This window comes from Ciconia boyciana, chromosome 6, assembly GCF_034638445.1.
Source record: "Ciconia boyciana chromosome 6, ASM3463844v1, whole genome shotgun sequence".
In the NCBI taxonomy this organism is placed as follows: Eukaryota; Metazoa; Chordata; class Aves; order Ciconiiformes; family Ciconiidae; genus Ciconia; species Ciconia boyciana.
In genome coordinates, this window is record NC_132939.1 from 6,487,129 (window position 1) to 6,508,434 (window position 21,306).

The 21,306-nt window shown below is 37.6% G+C and overlaps 1 protein-coding gene across 1 annotated transcript in view; it reads left to right on the plus strand.

Moving 5' to 3' along the window:
- LUZP2 (leucine zipper protein 2) overlaps positions 1 to 21,306 on the plus strand; it is a 221,110-nt gene that overhangs the window by 141,979 nt on the left and 57,825 nt on the right. The window contains exons 8-9 of the mRNA XM_072864895.1: positions 10,409 to 10,471; positions 13,800 to 13,862. Of these exons, the coding sequence (XP_072720996.1) occupies positions 10,409 to 10,471; positions 13,800 to 13,862 (126 nt within the window). The remainder of the gene's footprint in view (positions 1 to 10,408; positions 10,472 to 13,799; positions 13,863 to 21,306) is intronic.

The following is a 21,306-nucleotide window of genomic DNA, read 5'->3' on the forward strand; positions in this document are numbered from 1 at the left end:
TATTCCTTAGTCATCTCCTGCCCTTCCCCTTTCATAACTATGCCATTTATGTTTTAAGACAGACGTTGACAATTCTGGGATGCAAATGTGCAAGGATCTAAAATATGCTTAATGCAGCGTTTCATCCCCTGCTGCTGGTACAGCAGAAAAAGTGAAGTTGTAGAGCAGAATGTAACCAGTATGACCCTTCACTTCTCTAGTGATAGAGGAACTTGCTTTTTGAAAGTCAGAAATGCATTTTATATTTAGATTATTTTTATTTACGTTTGGTCACATTTAGAATGCTCTTTTCATTTCTGTCACCTTGCTTTAACAGAGCTCTCACTGTGCATTTTTTTTTTAAGCCTAACCTGCAGCTTGCAGCAGCACCAGCTTCTTTTCACCATTCTGTTCACAAGTGTCGAACAAATGAAAAGAAGAGCTTCAGGCGAACATCTACCTAACTAGGTGTTCTGCTTTATTGATCCCACAAACCATCCCCAGGGCACTCAGCCACCTCTACCAAAGGGAAAGATCAAAGACTTGTCAGGATTCTTCTCTAGGTAATCTTGCGTAGCATAGGCAATTACCCTTATTTCAGATATAAATTCTGTAAAATGGGATCCTATATTTAATATGCTGATATGTTTTTAATTAGAATATCTGACTGAAAGAATTAGAAATCGTGCTTGCTTTCCCATAACAAAGTCCTGTTGAAATGACAGAAAGGCGTAACTGAAAATTAAATCAGCCCAATAAATATTTTTGTGTATTATTTTCCTGTCATAAGCTATCTTTACTCAGAGATAAGGAAAATAAATCACCGTGACCCTTTGCAATCCAAAAGCAAAAAACACTGGAAAAATAGAATACTTAGTCCAGTACACTGACTCATTGCTGTAACATAGAAGTCCCCTGTTTCTGAGTGATGAGAGATTGCGATATTTTTTTTTCCCCACTGAACTATTTAAAACATGCATACAAAAGATTGCATGTACCAACATTAGATATTGCATCCTAACCCTATAAACAATAATAGTCATTCAGGTACTTGCTTTTTTTCTAAAACAGTTTTTTTGTCTGTAGGTACATATTTGCAAACTGGCAGAATATTAATATTCAGGTGCGTGTTTTAGCAAGTGTGAAAAGTTGCCAAATTTCAGTTATTTCGGATAAAAAGAGGAAGAAGGAAGCAAGATCCCAAGTATTAGAGAAGTATCACTGTACTATAATTTTCCTTTTACAGTGCAGATCTCTTTCCAGTGCTCTCTTTTTAAAAAAATATTTTATTTACATTTTATTTACATTTATTTTATTTACACGTGGAAATGGAATGAAACTGTGCCAGGGGAAGTTCAGATTGGACCTTAGGAAAAGGTTCTTCACTGAGAGGGTGGTCGGTCACTGGAACAGGCTCCCCAGGGAAGTGGTCGTGACACCAAGCCTGTCAGATGTCAAGGAGGGTCTGGACGACGCTCTTAGTCATATGGCTTAGTGTTAGGTAGTCCTGCGAGGAGCAGGGAGTAGGACTCAATGATCCTTATGGGTCCCTTCCAACTCGAGATACGCTATGATTCTATAATTTTATTTTTTTATTGGAACATGGAGGTGATAGCAGGGAGGCACAAGCTGCTTACAGGTCATAGTGAAGACTCTGAACTCCACCTGGCAAACAGAAGGAATGAGGATAGCTCCCAAATGACTGTTCACCATGAATGAATTGCAGCGTTCTGAGTAGGCATCGTTCTCCAAGTGATTCTAATGGTGAGGACTGGACAGGAAATAAATTTCACCTTAGGTGAGAGCTGTAGAGCAAAACCTATTGTGACTTGGAGACACGCAATTCAAAATACAGGCTAAAAGGGATGAAAAACAAACCCCACATCTTTAAATGTAGTGCAAACAGCAGTTTAAATATAGTAGTCATTACTAAAACTAATGTATTTACTCAGAATTTTAAAGAGCTTTTTAGTCACGTTTTTTACCTGAAGAAGAGCTAGTCCCAGAGACTGCCAGAGAGCTGGTGACTGAGTAACTGCATTATGAATTTCTCTTGAATTCAGAGCACAAGTATTTCTAATAACAGTCATGAATGATTGAGCCCTAAAGTGACTCAATTCCTTAGATCCCATTGCACATTTTTAATATAAAAGACTGCTATGGAGAATCAGCATCTTAACTCATTCTGTAGAAATGTTGAAATTTTAAAACACAGCAGCAGTTCTCTAATCCTTCTCACAATGCTAATGGTTTGTCTTTGTCAGTGAATAGCAAGGGAGGACATCTTAAATCCAACTGCCTTTGAAGAGCACTTAAACACTTCATCTTGGGCGGGGGAGAATAGTCTCACACTAGTCTGATACTCCTGTGCTTACCTGTGTTCTGAATGAAGTCTGAGACACAAGGAGAGCTGCAGATCTATGGGTGACTGGGGTTTGCTCTGCAACTAGTCATCTAGGCAATTGACTGATGCAGATGCTAATCTCGTGGCAACTAGACTGTGAATTAAACCTTCCTATTAGGTCATTAAACAATCATTTTCAATGGAGTCTATCAATGATATGCGCTTTAGAGACACAAATCCCACTTAAACCATTAATTTTGGTAGGGGTGAGCTTTTATGGAGAAGCCAGTGTTTAGACTTTCTGTGTGGAAACATTAAAAAGTTCAAATATATGAAAAGATTCTGAGAAAAGAGCATGTGCGTGAGAGAGGCTAGATCGAAGATGAGTTACTCTGTATTTGCATAATGATATTGTAAGGCAACAGGTGAAATGCATTTTTTAGCTATAGAAAAACTTCTAACTGCCTCTAAGCTGCAGTTTCCTTTTGAGTGAAAGGCAGGCTCACATTTACACACTGATCTCTTCCACAGTTAGGATGGAATCAGATCTCAACATGTGCTACAATTTTTTCCTGTGTTATACTTCCTAGGTTTTTTGCATGATTAGGTGGGAATACGACTAAAAAGTTAGTCTATACTAGATCCAATCCAAGATGCTGCAACGTGTTAGTTTGTTATGACTTTAAATATATATATATGTATATTTATCTTCTCATGCTTACATTTAGAGAAAGAGAGAAAGAGATTGAAAAAAGAAAACCCAAATATTCAAAATGTATACTTTTCTTTTTATTATTGTTATTCTATATCTCCTTACTCTGGTTCATTTAACATTGTGCTGTCATTGTACCGCAACTGTTCTATGATGCAGCAAAACCATGGTTGTGGCCATGGCTAAGAGATGTCTTCAGACAGCCTCATGCTGCTTTGCTAGCGCAAAACAAGCAAAACTTCGTTCATGGAGAGATTTGGAGGTGATGCACAGCAATAGTGGAGGCTACCCGCAACAAACTTTGCGTAAGGCAGGACTTGAGCAGCAGTGGTGCATATGGAAGCAGCTGCCTGAAGTTATCGGTGTTGTCATCTGGCGAATGTTAGATAGCTGATGAAGTACAGATAGAAGATAGTGACGTTGCATTTCAGTTTTACGCAATGGGATTATATGGGGCACAACTGCAGGACATACTTACTGTGCCTCAGACATAAGGAATTGCTAATTTGCTAGAGCAGAGATTTTTTTGTAAAATTGGGCTATCGCTGTTGTCGTGGTTTGACCCCAGCTGGCAACTAAGCCCGGCTTGCTCACTCTCCCGCAGTGGGATGCGGGAGAGAATCGGAAGAGTAAAAGTGAGAAAACTCATGGGTTAAGGTCAAGACAGTTTAATAATTGAAATAAAATAATATTATAATAATAAATTGTAATGAAAAGGAAAATAACAAAAAGAGAGAGAAATAAAACCCAAGAAAGACAAGTGAGGCAAATGAAAAACAATTGCTCACCACCTGCCGACCGATGCCCAGCCAGTCCCCAAGCAGCAGCCCCCCGGCCAGCTTTCCCCCGGTTTCTATACTGAGCATGACGCCGTATGGTATGGAATAGCCCTTGGGCCGGTTGGGGTCAGCTGTCCTGGCTGTGCCCCCTCCCAGCTTCAGGGGCACCTCCAGCCTTCTCAGCCGGTAGAGCATGAGAAGCTGGAAAGTCCTTGACTTAGTGTAAGCACTGCTTAGCAACAACGGAAACATCAGTGTGTTATCAACATCATCCTCATCCTAAATCCAAAGCACAGCACTATACCAGCTACTAGGAAGAAAACTAACTCTATCCCAGCCAACACCAGCACACTGTGCATGTCACATATGCACCATTTTTCTCAGGAGGAAGCTCTATGTGCCTAGATATATTTCTGACTCTGCCCTTCCTTTTCTCTGTGTGCTTCCCTGGGGCACAAATTATTCCAGGTTAATGTTTGGAAGAAGTTGTGGACACAGCACTTCTCAACTAAACAACAAAAGCGTGTGCTCAGTTCACTAGAAGACTGTGTTGGTGTCTGGGCTTCCCCTGCATGCCTGGGGATTCATGGAAATCGTGTGCTTCTAAATAGTTGTACCTGTGACCTGTGGCACCCAACACAAAAAGCTAAAATTGCTAAAAGCTCCAACAGAAGATTTTTGTGTGTTGCTTATCAACTCCTTCAGCTCAGCTGGACTACCTGGAATTTGGGAGAAAACATAGCAGCCTCTAGTATTAAAAGGGATAGATATGCAGAGGAAAAGAAATGTATACTGTTTGGGGAAGCTTGCTCTTATGTGCCTTTATCTGTAATGTAAGAGTGTAAGGCAGGGGGACAGGTTACGGAAAAAAAACCCAAACCAACAAAACAGGACATAAAAAGTCCAAGTATGTCTCAGCTTACAGCAGCAGCAATGTGATGTGTTTGCCGGGGTTACCCAGTTCGGCTGTCAGCTTCTGCGTGTTGCATTGTGCCTCCTAAATACAGCCCAGGCAGAGGTGTCGGAGGGCATTTCTGGGCACAGAGAGGCTGAAGCCTGGCTGTGGTGAAAGTGGGCTTTTCCCAGGAATTCAGAGCTAGAAGGACAATGGTGCTTTCTGAGTTTTGATCCAGCCAGATCTGAACGATGTGGAGTTCATATATGCATCATGAGTACTAAAATACACTGATGGGGCAGAGTCTGTCAGCTGTTTGGCACACTTGAGTGCTGAAACACTGGGGGGAAAAGATACTCAAACATCGTCAAGAATATCAAGGCAAACTCCTCCTCTTACAAAAAGTCACAATGTCTTTACTGGCCATAAGGAAGGGTAGAACAGCAGTTCTTAAGGTCTTATCTGAAAAACCTCACATAGTAGATTGCAGGAAACTCAGTTTATCTGTCTCGGAAAGATGAAGGGCTGAGCCAACCCTGCTGGGATTAAAGCAGTCGCACTGTTTCATGCTATATAAAACATTTTCCATCATTGTGAAATACAAAGCTAATATCCAAAGCAAAATGGGTACCAATACGTTGTGATATCAGGTAAGTTCAGATATTGGATTTGATCCGTTGCTGTCTTCTGATTTCCCTCCTAAGGGCGCAGTGAACCGCTTTGGTTTAACAGGAGGTGGAAAACAGTTCATCTGGGCAATTGGCCCTGACACTCCTGCTGAGCAGAGTCCAGGGTTTTTTGTTGTTCTTGGGTTTGTTGGTTTGGGTTTTTTTTATTTAGCAGGATGCCCATAAGAGAGAATGTTCCAATGATGAGCAGGGGCTCAGCATGGTTTGATTTGCGCTATTCATCAAGGGGAGGCAGAGCCAAATTTATCTTGTATACAACAAACAACTGCTGTCAAACCTCAGATAAAATGTCTGAATTGAAGTTGATTGCTGGGAATAATTTTCTGAGAGAGAAAGTGATTTTCTTTCCTTGAACATACTTTGTGTCCTCATGCTTTCAGAGGCTAGCAGGCAAACTAAACTTGTTTTGTACTGATGATGTCTACGTTGTATAGTTTGTTCATCCTGGGCTGAGATCTTGATGCTGTTTCAAAGAGGTAATACTGGCGTTTCAAATTATGAAATATAAAAGTAAGAGTATTAAAGCACTCATCTGTGTGGCCAGAGGTCAAGATAACCTAACTTCAAGAAATTACATCTGAAAATCTGTGCCTTTGACATCAGTGGCATAATTTTAGCCTTCTGTAAGTAGAATATACGATACATCAGATAAATGTTAATCCTCATAAGTTCAGATTTGCATTGATGATAAACCCCTTTAAACTGGACCCAGGGGTAGTTTCTCTCCTTTAACAATGCCTATAAACCATGACTCTTGCCTCATGGCATGTTTATTGTATATGCTAAATGAGGAGGGGATATTATGAAAAATACAATATGTAGCTATATAATTAATTATTTTAATAAAATGAGTTTGCAGAAAAGGAAGGAACTACAACTGCAACTGTAAAAGTGCTTCTATCGAGCTTTTAAGTGTATAGTTTGTGCTTTTCTTTTTAAGTCTTTGTCCAAGTTTCCTAACAGGGAGATGGGAATTAAAAAAAAAAAATTACTAAAAAAGCCCGTGTCACACCTTTCAGCCATTATGCATTGGTATTGCAGAGGGAAGGAGACCTGAATTTTATTGAGATAAAAGTTAGTAAAATTCTCTAACAATATGAAAAGAAAGGACCGTTGGCATCATGGTTATTGTTTTCTAAGAATGCTAAGGTAGTCATATCTCTGTATTTTTCTTTCCTCTCTCTCCCTTCTCTGGAGAGGTGATGGGCTCAGTCTGTCACGGTAGGGTTTGCTGCTTTTGGTAGTAATGTATAGGTGCATCTCTTCAGATGTTTGGTGATTATTTTGGCTGGCTACTGGCCTTTGATTCAGGAGAATAAATGACAGAAGCGAAGGGATTATTTTCAAAAGTTAGGAAGAGAAAGGAATATATACCCCTCTAGCCAGCGAGCAAGGGGTTTTTTCCTTGCAGGTTCCAAAGGCACACTGGCAAAGCAACTGTAACACTACAGCTTCTTCTATGTGCTTTTATATCAGTGGGAGATCTTTAGGCAACCTAAATGTAGGGTTACTGTCAATATCCATATAGTGAATTCAGCTTCCGTTAGGCCTGGTCTCACATATTGAAAATAAAATCAGAACTCAACTAAAATATGTGAATGTTATGTCAGTATAAGAGGAGGGGAAAAAAAATGCCCAGGGACTGACTGACAAATCTATTTAGGAATGAGGTAGAAAGCTTTTTATTTTCAGTATGGAAGCTCTGTGAAGACTATGTTAACAAATCTGACAAGTTGTCTTTGAGAGTTCTCACTTTTTTGGAGGACACTGATAGACACTGTACTCACATGTGGTACTATTTCTTGAGTGTAGGTACCAGGACAGTAAGAATCGACTGCATGGGAAGCGACAACAGGATTCCTGCACATGTGGCAACCACTGACAGCAGTTTTCTGCACCTGAATTTAGGGATGCACTGAAACCACTGGTGCAAATGAGTTAAAAGATTTAGTAAATTAAGAATTAGATACTACAGTAACTTGGCTTAATGATATGATTACTCTAACTAACAGTTTGTGCTATAAGCTTTCCAAGATGTTCAGATACATTAAAATACCTATTTAGTTTGAATATAATGGTATCCTTTCTCTACATCTAAAAGGCCATGTCTAATTAAAATCATTATTCTACATAATTGTAAAAGAGGCTATTAAAGACATGTTTACAGGTACTGAATTAATTCCTTAAACTTTTATTGTTTTTTAAACTTGAAATGTCCAAGACCTTTTCCATTCCAGTACTTCATTACAAATAAAATGTTTGCAATAAAAACTGCGTAAAATTCTAGTTAAACTTATTTGTTGCTGTTCTTTGAAGGATGCTTAATAGGACAATAAGAAGCATCATCTTGAATCCTTATCTAAGACTTAGAAGTCAGAACTTCTGTCCTGACTCACAAGCATTTTGAACCTAAAAATCTAATTGATTAATTGATCCGATTTTGAATAGCCCCTTTCTAGCAAACTTACAGAATATGTACCTGGTCAGACTCTCCATTTTGAAACGTTTAATTCAGAATCCCAATCAAATCAGACTCTATCATACTTCACATATTTTTACTGGTATACTTCACATTCTGTGATAGAAAATTATCACTATTAATCAGGATGCAAAGCTATATTTGACAGTGACATGTGATTTGCTAAGTAACATAAACACTCAAATTGTAAGCAAGAAGTTGTCATCTACCTCTGACAAGCTCCTGCTTATTATGCTCTTGATAATTGCAACCTTTAATGCTTGCTCTCATTTCTAAAAACATTAAGTGCAGATTAAATCATGACTGTTTTGCCTACATTCTGGTAACCCTGTTTTTTTGTTGCTAGTAGACTGGATAATGAGACAGTATTGGTAAATCCTGTTAAACCTAGCTAAATCTCCAAGTCGCAGTTCATCTCCTAAGTTAAAAGATTTTCATCGAGTTTTGGTTTTGAACTATATTCTTTTGCCAGGCTACTTTGGCACAAAACGTGGAAATTGTGACAACCATCTAATACAATGTGCGTCCTTTTGAGGTGGTAGGCATTCAGTTCTTCACTTTCTGGGTTGCAGCAAGGCCTTCTCAAAATAGCACATGTAGAAGTTACTTGTGAACTGTTAATGCATTAATAGAAGTATTTCTTCTAGTAGCTTATGCTTTGCAAAAGGAAGGTAAATGAGTAAAAATGTAAGGATTACAACTCATTCTTACTTTGATTCTGAAATATGGATAGAGTCTGTTACCTAAACCAACCATTGCCAGGCTGTAGGGGGACTGGAGGATAATGAAGCTAGTTAGTCAAAAAAAAGTGATGACTTGACTTCCTGGGTTAATTAAGTCCAGTTCCCTAATGAAGCAGTGCCTTTGGCACATCTGTTTGGCCATCACTCCAAGAGGTGATGCTGATCTTTTGTGCGAAACCAATCACATCTTCTGTCTGATCACAGTACACCATAGCTCTTTAGATGCACCCCAGGTGAGCAATAGATGTGCTGGGCGTGCTTCACCTCTTTGGTTTCTACTTGGTTTATCTTTGTTCATCTTGTATCTGCTACCCAATTCCCTTTGTGCAGAGCCAGTTGTCTTGTTCTGTATTTCTACAGTGGTTAGTACAGTAAGGTGCTGCTCTGTGATGAGCTACAACATAGTTTTCAAATAAAGAACAAAAAGTAATCGACTGTGAGACTTATGAGCACAACATTTGTTTTCCCTCCCCACACCCAGCCCTTTGCAAATCACATTTTGTGAGGCAGAATCTGGGTTGTCGCATTCAAAGGAACATCCCAATTCCTTTTTGTTGTGTTATAGAACTGTGGGTGCCCGTGTCAAACAGCTGGAAAAGATTTATTGTTTCTGCAGTGGTGTGTATTGGTGCACGGTAGAGAGCAACAGTGAAACGTGTGAAATGATGTCATATCTTCTCCTTATTTTGGAATTGTGCAAAGGAGGTTTCAAATGGAATTTTAGTTTCTTTGCATTTGCATTAATAAGAAAGGGTTTTTTCAAGAAAAACTCCGAGCTTCTAATTTTGGAAATAAAGCTTCCAGTGTTTCAGTGGGATGTGGACCTAAATTTGAACTGATGTCCTGGATGGAATTACCCTTCTTTCTCTAATGCCAGCTTGTTCTTGTGCACAGTATTCAAGAAATCTATTGCTATTCAGTAATAAATATACATTCCTGAAATGATGGGCTAGGTTTCTGTAGGTATGTTTACAGTTCATTAGCGCAGGAGAAGTTGGTTTTGGTGTTCTTTTCATTTCTTTTTAGTGTAAGCATGTTATATCCAGCACTTGAAGCTTATCAAATACTTATGTTTCTGACCAGTTTTGAAAGTTGTCCACACTGCAGAGAGATCTTTACCCTTGACTATCAATTATGGGAGAATATGAGTGAGGAGTGCAGAAAGAATAACCAGACAACTGAAAATTCATTTTATCAAGGTTTATTATTTTCCCTGAAAATGAGAAGAAATACATTTAAATCTCCTACATGAAAAAGCATATTGAGTTGGCAAAATACTATCAGGTAGCTAACCTTCTAAAGTTTTTTGATTACTTGCAGTTTTAAATTATGAAATTTATCAAAAAGACCCCATGAATTTGATCATCAAGGTTGAGTGATGAGATCTTGGCCTTATTATGCAGTTGTTATAATGATTTACTGAAAATTATATTGAGCTGTGCCATTAACACCAGGTAAGGATTAGAAGGTTTTTTCTTTCCTTTTTTACCTCAGCATAGCCAGTCTAAATTGCTTTCAGTTGCTAGAGTGTTTTGGAAGGTTTCTATGTGCAGTCCTGTTCATGTGAAAGCAGGTTTTAATGCAAAGTCATAGCCTTTTAGAATTCCGTAAGAGAGGATATTGTGCCATGATGCATCTATCTTGTCTTCTTAGCTGTGTCTTTGCTGGTGACTTGAAGGTGTTATCCATGTATAAAATGAAACGAGTATGATCAAATATGTAAAGGGTCCCTTAATATTTCAGTAACTTTCAGTAATAAAACTCTATTTTTTTTTTCCCCCCTCTCAGAACAAAAGCCTCAAAAACAAGCTCCTGTCAGGAAACAAGCTTTGTGGTATTCATGCAGAAGAGGTAAGTAAGGTTCCTCTCTATTCTAAATCTAACATACCCAAAAGAAGCTTGCGTCAGTCTTTTCTACTGAGGTTCTGGTATAGGTTATATATTATGCATGTATGGTGAGTGTTCCTAAAGCACTCTCATCTGAACTTATTTCTGTGACGGCACTAGAAGCAACTCAAATGTATTAGAAAGCAAGCTGCAAACTCAAGTTTTAGACAAATAAAATAAAGTTTGGGCATGCTTATGAAAAGCACATATAGCTCTGTAGATGTATATTATACATCTATAACATATATAAAACTGATTTCATTTCCCTGATCTCCGTGCCTAGAATAAGACAGGAATAGCTAAAGGCCTTTTTAAAAATAATTTATGGAGACAGGAAAGATTTATTATTATTGATTCCTAGAATGTTTCATTACCTCAAGGAAAAAAGGGTCACTTTATAAAATACAGGGAAAGAAATCTCCTCTCTACTGAAGAGCAGATAGCAAAGATAGTTGATACAAAAGCCCTATTTTGTTGCAAATGCATAAACGTACAAGTAACTGCATTCGTGCGAGCAGTCCCTTTAGCTATTTAACTTTTCATGAAAGAGGGCATTACTATATGTGAATCTGATTTACTCATTTACATTACTTTAGTCATGGGTTTTTGCATAGATAACTTCTGCGAAAGTCATTGCACTTTGCCAGAATGAAACAACTGTAACACACTTCTTGACTAAAATTTTCATAATTATGGTTGAACGTGTTTTCTTCATTAAAGACTCTACTTTTTAACTTAAAGCTCAAAACTTATGAGGTCAAAGTAGAGATTTCTAGTTATATTAGCTATTTAGCCTAACTGAAGATCTTCAACCACTGTTTCTGAGAAATCCTCAATGGTAGGAAATAATAGGGTTTTGGGTTTGGGTTTTTTTGCTAGCTTGTCAAAATCTATGTTATCTTCTTACATCACCATTGTTGCTTTCAAACATGCCACAGTATATGAATACAAATATATTTTCTTCCCTTGTTTACTGCTAAAAAAATTGTCAGTGTGTGCAACACAGCTTTCTGTTTTCCCCTCTTTTTCAAGTTTGTTTTTCCTAGCTGCGTAACATCTTGAATGTACTTGAATGTACATCTTGGTAATTAACTTGAAGATCTTTTCCCTTATTATGTCTCTTTAATATTTGCAACATAAATGTCTTTAAATCTAAGGGTGAAACCTAAGATTAAGTTAAATTTACTGTAGTGTGACAAGCCTCGCTGTCAGAGAATTTCAGAAAACTAAACATAAACCAGCTAACTCTCAAGGCAGCAGATTGTGAGTGTATTTTAAACCTTAGGACTCTCAGACTTTATGAATAATTTGTGGCTTTTAAGTGGGTTAGTGCCATTAGAACAAACAAAGATGCTACAGGAGCATCCTTTTTTTGTTGTTGTTTTGCCAGTTAGGTGGTGTCAGCCAGCGAAACGCAGTGTATTTTCTGCTCTTTAATTAAGTACTGTGCTCACCAAGCATTACAACTGTGTGAAATCAGTATCCTTTTAGTTATTAGATCAAATGCCCTTCATGGATAGAGTTGCCTACCGGGAAGCTCCTGCTTCGTTCTGCTCTCTCAGGCTGCATGTAAACAGTTTTAGTGAGCCCTGTGATTCCTTGTTGTCCAGTTGCGTAGACGGGAGCATGCTTGTGATCCTATACAGTTTATATGGCTGGCTTTTCTTCTCCAGGAATTGAGAGCCCTGAGGAGAGGAAGGCAGGGTGGTGCAAACCTCGGGCTTCCCAGGAAACAGAAAGGGGCATGTGCCAGGGAAATATTCCCAGATGCTGTGGCTTAGAGATCGTTATCAGCCTGTGTCTAATGATGATCTTATCTGGCTGACTGCACTAAAAGCTTTTGTATGTCCTCTCCCTAGAAGCACAGAAAAACCACAAAACAACCAAATTTTATCACAAGGAATTACAGGTCATATGCGTGCTTTTGAGTCACTTATATTATGCACTGAATACGTTTAGCTCCATAACTCTTAATTTCATCACAGGTTTGTGATTTAGCAAATGAGTGATACTTTAATTGTAACTCTTAGATTCCTCTGTAGCCCTTTTGGATACCTTGTATGTCACAGAGCCTGTGTACTTTCTTAAGCAGAACTCCTAGAACAATTAAAGATGGTTAAGGTTGTCTCATTGGTCTTTAGATGATGCGGAATATATTCCGTAGCTCTACCGACTGCATTGTCCAGATCAGAGGACAGGGCTATTGAGTGCAGGCAATTGGCACGATCTGCTGTGTAGATGAAATAACAGCAGATATAGTTACAGAAGAAAGAAGTGAGATGAACTGATCTTGGCTATTTGTTTCAGATTTTAGGGAATACAATAACCAATTTGGCCTTACTTCTTAAATATTTAAAGCAAGTTCTAAAATTTTATCTTTAGATTCCTTCATCCTTCCCAAAAGTCTGTCACTGAATTTGACTGAACCAATTGGAAAGACATCAAATCTTTCTAAAAACTCCAATTTGCAGAAGATATACTACCATCTGTAATATGTTATGTTTATGGATGTGCTGTTTCAGTAAATGTGGAATAGACTTCTCATCCATTCCAAGGAGTTCTAAACATTTGGTATTAACTAATGCGAGAAAACTTACTGAATATCGGTTGAGACTGTGGATTTTATTAAATAGAAATTATTATTTTGACAGAATTCTTAGATAAAGGGTGAAATAGTTGGGTGTAGTATAAAAAAACCCCATTTCTATTATATTTTGTTTAATTAAGTAAAAGAATGTATAGATTATTACTTAAAATTATTTTAAGGATAAATTTAACAATATTTAAAATAAATACCAGCCTAAGCTGATATAAATCAGCATAACTATGCCTATTTTAGACGACGTGGTCACAAACTGAGAACTTAGTTCATTTGGATACTCTCTGGAACTCCCTGGTCATTACAAAGAAGAACCTATGCAGCACTATGGAAACTTTTTCCCTCTAAGAAAAAGAAGATTCTTTACTTTGAAGGTGATGCCTTAAGTTGTGCTTCATGGAAAGTCTTAATAACATCTCATGTCTAAAATGTGTAAGCCAAACGGCTATTCACAATAGTACTAACTCATGGATGTGCTTTAGGTGAGTACCATTTTACATTTTCCTTGACACTTTTGCCTGGTTTAGACATGCTACCCTGGAAAAGCAATGAACTTTGATTGTGGTTATTTTTCTGCACTTTAAAGGCGATCTAGTTTCTTCTGTTGTCAGAACTTGCTACTTTTTTTTTTCTGATCTTAAAAGTAAATATTTAAAATAAAAAAAACCCTGATTTTATTATCCTTACTTTCAGTCAAAAAAGATTCAAGCCCAGCTGAAAGAGCTACGTTATGGGAAAAAAGATTTGATTTTTAAGGTAAGTTTTATTTCACTATAGTTGACTAAAGTATTAGAGCTAATATAGTATTGAAGTAATGTAGGAGTATGATAGCTGCCTTTATTACTGTAGTTCTAAGGAATTATTTCCTTCTCACCATACTGAAAAGAGCTCAAAACACCGAAGGCAGACATAATACCATAATGCAATTTCAGAAATATGATCTATTTTGGTTGCCTTTTTTTTTTTTGCAAACCACTCTAACAGAGACAGTGCTTTTTATTAAACTGCTTTCTGGGGCAAGGAAGAGAAGATTCAAAGCCTAGAAACTTGTCTGGTGTCTCTTTTTAAATACACAAAAGCAGTGGAAAGTATTTGGTTTATGAACATCTATATTTATACACTCACATAAAGCAATGTTCTAGTTTCCTGCTGGTGACCAAAACCTGATGTCCTATTCCATAGGTTCTGTAACACATTTTTCATCTTTCTGACTGAACAATAGAATATTTTACAGATGGTTCTTGTTTTTTCTTTGATTGTCAGTCCTCCACGGCAATGTCAATTATTGTTAACACTTCAAGCAAATCTTTGTGTTTGTGATAAGCTTGAGCAATGGAAAGTTCCTTAGGTCCCTGCATCCAAATTCCTGTTATAGGCTGAAACATCTTTACCAAAAGTGAAGCTTCTAGAAAAAAATGGAATATCTGTGGCTTATACAATCCAAATGAATAGCCTGTCTAGCTAGCACATTTAAAGAAAAAAAAAAAAAGGAGGCGGAGAGGGAAGGACAAAACATACAGACATGTTGCTGAAGGGCATCAAGTCCTTGTTAACACAAGGAGAAGTTAATCCCTGTTAAGGAAGGAGGAGAGGGATTCAGGTCACCTGACTGGAGGCTGCTAATTGAGTAGTGCTTTTATTCCCGGCATAAAGGATGAAGATAAGTTGTCATCTTCAAAGTGACTAGAGCTAGAATTACTTACAAAGTAATTCATCTCAATATGAGGTCCAAATTGCCTTCTGGAAGTATTTAACTCTCTCTACTGTCTTTCTATTGTATGCATAGTACTGTAAAGATGGAATAACATAGCCCATTTAAAATACGCAGTGTGATGATTTTTTTTTTCCTTTCCCTTTTTATTTTTCATGCACAGGTTGATTCCAAGGTTTTTCAGGAACACTGATTTCTGGTCATCCTAAGACCCAAACCAGAGGAATAGATTTAGAGATAAAACCTAGGCATATTATACATCTAGGCAGTTAAATTTTAATACCAGCCAGCATTAACAAAAATAACACATTTTTTTCTTCAAATTCAGTTTAGCTATAATTGAGAGTTTGAACAGAGGAAAAGATTATAGCTTCTAAACTTGCCTGGGTGTGAAAGCTTGTTTTCTTTGGCTGAGGCAGGATTGTTCAGTACTACCATCTACTTGTTGTTTTCGTTATGCTAATATGCAGGGATACTGAAAATGGATCTGAATTATTAGGTCGTGTAGTAATGCTTAGCAAGGGAACACTCCTACCCTAAGCTGCCCACCTGAAAACAGCTTACAGAAGTGGAGAAGGAAAACACGAGCATGAAGAAGTGAACAAATGGGAAAGACTGTTTGGCAAGTCACTGTCATACAGAGAATGAAATCCACCTTCCCTTGATCCTAGTTCAGTAAACTATTTAGAGGACTTTTCCTCAGGAATGACAATTTAGTGGTTAAGGTGCAGATGTGAAGATCAGGGTTTTGTGGTGGAGGAGAAGGAGTTTACTTGTGTTACAACGGACGCGATGTGTCTAGTGCGGATGGGAATAGAAGTGGGTCTCATCTGACTGGATATGAACGTCTGCACTGTAGGCTCCATTTCTAATCCTTGGAGAGTTAGTCAGTACTGCTGCGGGACTCTGGGAAATACATCTTCTCCTAAAGACTATGTCTACATTTGACCACATGAATTATGCCTTAAACTCCTTGACCTACGTTGAATAGACATAGTTCTTGATTATGTTGGAATTCTAGGGCCACCAGCTCAGATGTAGGTCCTGAGTTACATAGGGTGAGTTCTGCTCTGAATGCACTTACTTGCAAAATAGTGAAAATGTTACTGGCCTTTTAGGGAAATTATGAACTAATGTAATTAAAAACACTTTGAGAACTTTAGATGGATGATGTTAATGAATTGTGAAATGGATTCCAGAGTCCCACGTAATGGGAACTACGTGTGCAGATACCTGAAACATCTCTTGACCGTGTGCAATTCTGTATGTGATTGACTGCCTCATTTGCTAATTTGATATATCCTTCTTGTCTAGTCAGAAATTTTTTGTCAGGTTTATTTGTCGTTCTTTTTCCTGACTAAAGGAAATTTGATTTATGAAGAAAATGGAACAGTAAACGTGCTATCCTCCTAGTCATGTGAGATGCGGTTCAGTGTGCTGTTTTGTGTGTGTTTCAGGTCTGAAGACAGATGTACTGAATAGAGTAGAAGCCATTTGGTACAGGGCACAAAGCTTTTTAAATATCTGTCTGATCAGAGGTAGGCTGCTAGGTTTGGGCAAGAACAGGTGGTATTTCATTTCTAGTTGCTTTGAGACTAGAAACTAAAAAGATTTCATGTTATCATTACTGTCGAGGCTGTTTTGTGAAGCTCTGATTCTTTCTGATAAAAGACCAAAACGGTGGATGGATAGTCTTCTGCCAGCACAGAGCATGAATGCTGTGTGTGATAATCTCCTGGCTGCTAGTTACTGTCACGTTACAGGACTTCTACCCTTTCCCCCTTCTACCGCGTTCCCACCCCATTAAACCTTACGCTTTCTCTGTGCCTTGCTGGGGGCTTCAGGGAATTCAGTTCTCTGTATAGCTCTGAACATTGCAAGCTTCTCATAGCAGTTCACCAGAAGGATGTAAACTTCAGGCTGTTAGGTTTCTAAAGGGCATGAGGGAATGCCTTCTGTCCGTGCCCATTAAACTGTTGCTTTCTGTGGTGGAATTAATTGTGAAGATACATGTGAAGTAAGTAGGGGGGGGGTTTGTTTGCTTTTTGTTTTGCATAATCAACATCGACAAACTAGTTCTTAAGTTCTGGTAACTATTATTGTCAATGACTCTGTACAGACTAGAGCTGTGGGGGTTAAGTGGGAGAGGAAGATGAAGGGGGGAAAAAGACAGCTTTCTCCTTTAATGCTCACGTGAATTGGTAGATTGTATCTGCTTTTAACAATATGTGACAGTAACTTCACAAGTGGTAGTAAATAAAACATGAGTTCATCATATTTCACATGTATTTACTCTTATGTTTTCAAAGTGTTTTGTAATCTAGCTGTTTAATTATGTGGCATGTATGTATATCTATATTCTTCTCTCTCTATATATATGTGATACAACACCATATGACAGATAAGGAGCGAGAGTCACAGAAATTAAGTGATGCACTCAAGGTTATAGAGGTTGTCAGTATCTCTACTGAGATTAGAATTTGGGCACCTGTGTCTTTGTTAGAGTTCAGTCCCTTAAACCATGCAGCGTAGTATCCTTAAGGAGTTGACAAAAGTTGAAATTTGCTTTGTATTATAATGAGAAAAATAAGGAATCATTAATAAAATAATTCACTTTACTCAAGCTTCTTAATTTTATAGCTGCCTTTGTAAGTAGGTACTTACTAGTTCTGAATGAGTTCACTCTTAGTTACAATAATTTATGGTCCTAAACCCCTGATTCAGTGAAGTACTCTTAAGTTTAAATGCTTTGCTAAATCAAGGTCTACATTTGTTTCAGGGATTCATATCCACTTGTTTTCAAATTACTCCTCCTTCATTAACAGTCTTCCCATCATTTGGCTATACTGCCCTAGAAGTCACATGTTTTACTAAATTAGAAAAGAATTAAAAATAATTTGGTACTTTGTTCATGATACACAAACATATGTGTGTGTCTGATAGGAATATGAGATGAAGAAAAATAAATTCAGCAATAATTTTCACTATCAGTTTAGACAAATATCTTATTTTTGAAATTGTCATTCTTTTAAATGTACAAGGCGAGAATGCTTCTCTGTTATGGCTTGAGTATACCTTTGTTTACTTTTTTCCGATGGATTTCTAAGGATTCTGCTTCAGAGTTTCAGAAGTATGAATTTCGTGTACTGCTTAATCCGTTTTCCCTTTTGTCATTTAAATTCTGAGACACAGTGGAGAGATAGACAGTCCCAAAACCCTCAAAAAAGTTCAAATGTGAGCAACAGCTAACAAAGCCTAGCCTACCAATGTACTTAATCATTGTTCCATAGCATAATTTACATTTAAATAAGCAAGTAAATAGCATCTGCCCTACAGCAAATTAGGTAATTGCTAATAAGTATTCTGTACATGGTCTTATCATGAGCGGGATGGTTTATAATTATGCACCTTCCTCGGAAGAGCAAGCCACGTTTGCTCCAGTTGGGGACACAGTTGTGGCCGGTTACTGAAGCGTAGCTGTCAAGGTGGGTATTTACACTAACAAACGGCTTGCTTGTGGCCCTGGGGGGTCCTTAAACCTCTCCACATGTTTAGAGCCACCAGGTGCCCAGGCAATAGCGTCAAACGAGAGGATGTCTGAGAAGACAAAGGCAGGGCTGGGGGATGGGGGCATCAGGAAACAGTGAAGACGGAGGTGCTCAAATAGAGAGGAAAGGGAGAAGGCAGGTGGGGAGGTTAGTGGGGGTGACTGGGAGAGAGGAACAGGGTAGGGAAGAGGGAGGAAGGAGGGGGTGAAGAGGAGGACCTTGCTCCCAACGCTTGACAACCTCTGCTGCTCCTCACAGTGTCTAGTTTGTTTCCGTGGTGGTACTCTTGAACCCACACGTTTCTGTGAAGTGCCCTATCACGAATTAAGAGCAAGATTTACCTTCAGTTCTCTTTTATGGTCCTAAATAGTGTTTCAGGTATTGAGTGTTCAATACCTCTGAAGGACTAAGCAGTACCATATCAACATCTCCAATTTAGGCTTGTCTCACAACTGCTTACACAAACTTATATAAGAAAGAGAAGGCATATTGAAAGAAAAAAACCCACATTCTTTTTAAAGGACTTGTTTCAAGGAAGTCTTTCTTTCTGGGAAACACCTGAATTGACTTTGTATGTAAGGGGTAAAGGATGTGCTTTAAAGACTTGCCTAACTAAACATGTACTTAAAAGTCTGACATTTATAGTCAAAACCATTTTCCAAATACTTTGAAACGCATAGTACTGCACCAGTCAATTCATATAGTTGGATGTGTGAAAATAATTTTAAACCATGCATTTGATAACGTAAATAGAGTCAAAGAAAAGCAAAATTATGTGAAATTGTTTTCACATCATACTGACTGGATATGGTAAATATTTATACCATTCTTTCCTCTAAAGTAAAACTGATGCCACCATATGTGTTTTCCTCCTTATTAGCAGTAGTTAATTACATGACACAGTAAACCTATTTCCCGGAGTTGCAAAGTATTTATTTCTGTGATGCAGACTATGAGGTTCTGCATTCCCTATAGAGAAAGAGGTGAAATGATTAAAGAAAAACAAACAAACAAAAAACCACCACAAAACCACTGAAGACCTGACTTTGCAGAGACCTTGTGTTAAACGTGAAAATATAAATGGCTTTGTTGTCTGGGCTTGAAATAATTGATGACATAATTTTAAATCTTTGATATCTTTTTACAGAAGTGCTCTGTGTGCTGGCACATGTATGAAGATGTTAAAGTTTCGGGTTTTCCAGTACAATTCTAACTATTTGTATACAGTCGGAGGTCAGGCTTGACCCAGATCCAACCATGCCATAAATGTACATTCACTTCACCCATGATTTGCACCTGCTTTTATTAAAATTGTTATCAACTGCAGAATTCATCTGAACTTGCATGTTTGAAAAATTAGTCCATTTTACACATTTTAAAGGATTCTTCATTATGTTCAAAATACCGTAAAACAACTTCTTTCCTTGAAGAAAGCTTTCAAGAAAAGCAACATTGTTTTCCTTAAACTTTATTTATACATTGATTTATTTAGCACAAAAAGAATGCTCTTATCTTTGTTGTTGCTTTCACATTGCCCTGTAATGCTAAATGTAACTTCTGTAGCTCAATGTTAAAAGGAGATGATAAGAGAAAACTGGGGACAGTTTCCTATGGGCCTGTTGTATCAACTTCCCTGAGAGAATACTACAACTCATCTCGCTTCCAGACGGGCTCTCTAGCCGGTGGTGTGTTTATCCATCCAATGTGTTTCTTCAGCATCTGGATCTTCTGCGACCTCCCTGGGGAAATTTAGCAATGCTGCTTAGGAAAAACAAAACAACAACAAAAAGCTATTATAAAATATCAGTTATAAACATAAATGTAAAGCAAAATATTAGAGGTAGGGGTTTTTGGGTTTTTTTTAGAGATCTTAAACCAGTGACTTTATTAGGATAAGATGTTCTATAAGCTACAGGCTGACTTCAGCACGTTGCATAACAACCGAATAGAGTCTGGAAGAGGAGACTTACTGGTTATTACACATTTAACGTATAGCATTTTTAAGCATATTATTTTGAGAGGATAACTATCAAAGACTTCAGATAGGAAAATGTTCTCTAAGAAGTTTCCCTGGACTTTGCCAGAAATAACACAATGAATGAAAGTAGCAAACTGAACCTCCTTTTAACGATATTTTTATTTATTTTATGACGTTTTCTATTTGATAAATTTAAGCTCATTGGTCTACTGTGCCTTGTTTATTATTCTTGGTGGTTTTATTAGCAAAAAAGAGATTATTTGTCTTTGGATTGAGTTTATTTTTTCTGTAAGGCTTTGCTTTTCTTACAAAGGATGAAGATGAAATGAAAAGTGCCTACAATACAAGCAGAGTCTGATAGATGATGACATGAAAAGCCTGAAAATGTTCTTACGTACTTTTAAATACATAAATAAGAAAGGTTACTTCGTATTTACTGAGATCAAAAATTCTTACACATATGTGGCAATCCCATCAGCACTGATTCAGTTTTGGCAAAAGCTGTTTTCTTAGGAGACTGTGGAAAATAGAGAGGATGTTCTATATTCTGTGACTGCACAGAAGGTTCAGTTATATACATGTTATTCTTTCACAATGCTCATCTAAATTTTTTTTTAGAAACCTGCAGCAGTTCAAAGTCTATGTATTTCTGGTGCTTTGGTCTATTCTAGTCTATTAGCCTTAGTAGTAGAAAATGTTTTCTTATATGTTTTGAATCTTCCTTACTGACATTGAAGCCAATTAGTTGTCATGTATCTCCTATAGACTTGGAGAGTAGATTTGGGGTTTTTTTAAACCCCTTCCTTAAAAGCAATATTTTGCATATTTTGAGATTATTATCCTGTGTCTCTCACAGTGTTGTTCTTCTTTAGATTAACATATGTAGAATTTTTTTTCCAGTCTTGCTTATCAGTACATGTTTGCACACCATTAATGCTTCAGGTTAGTCACATCTGAACTTGT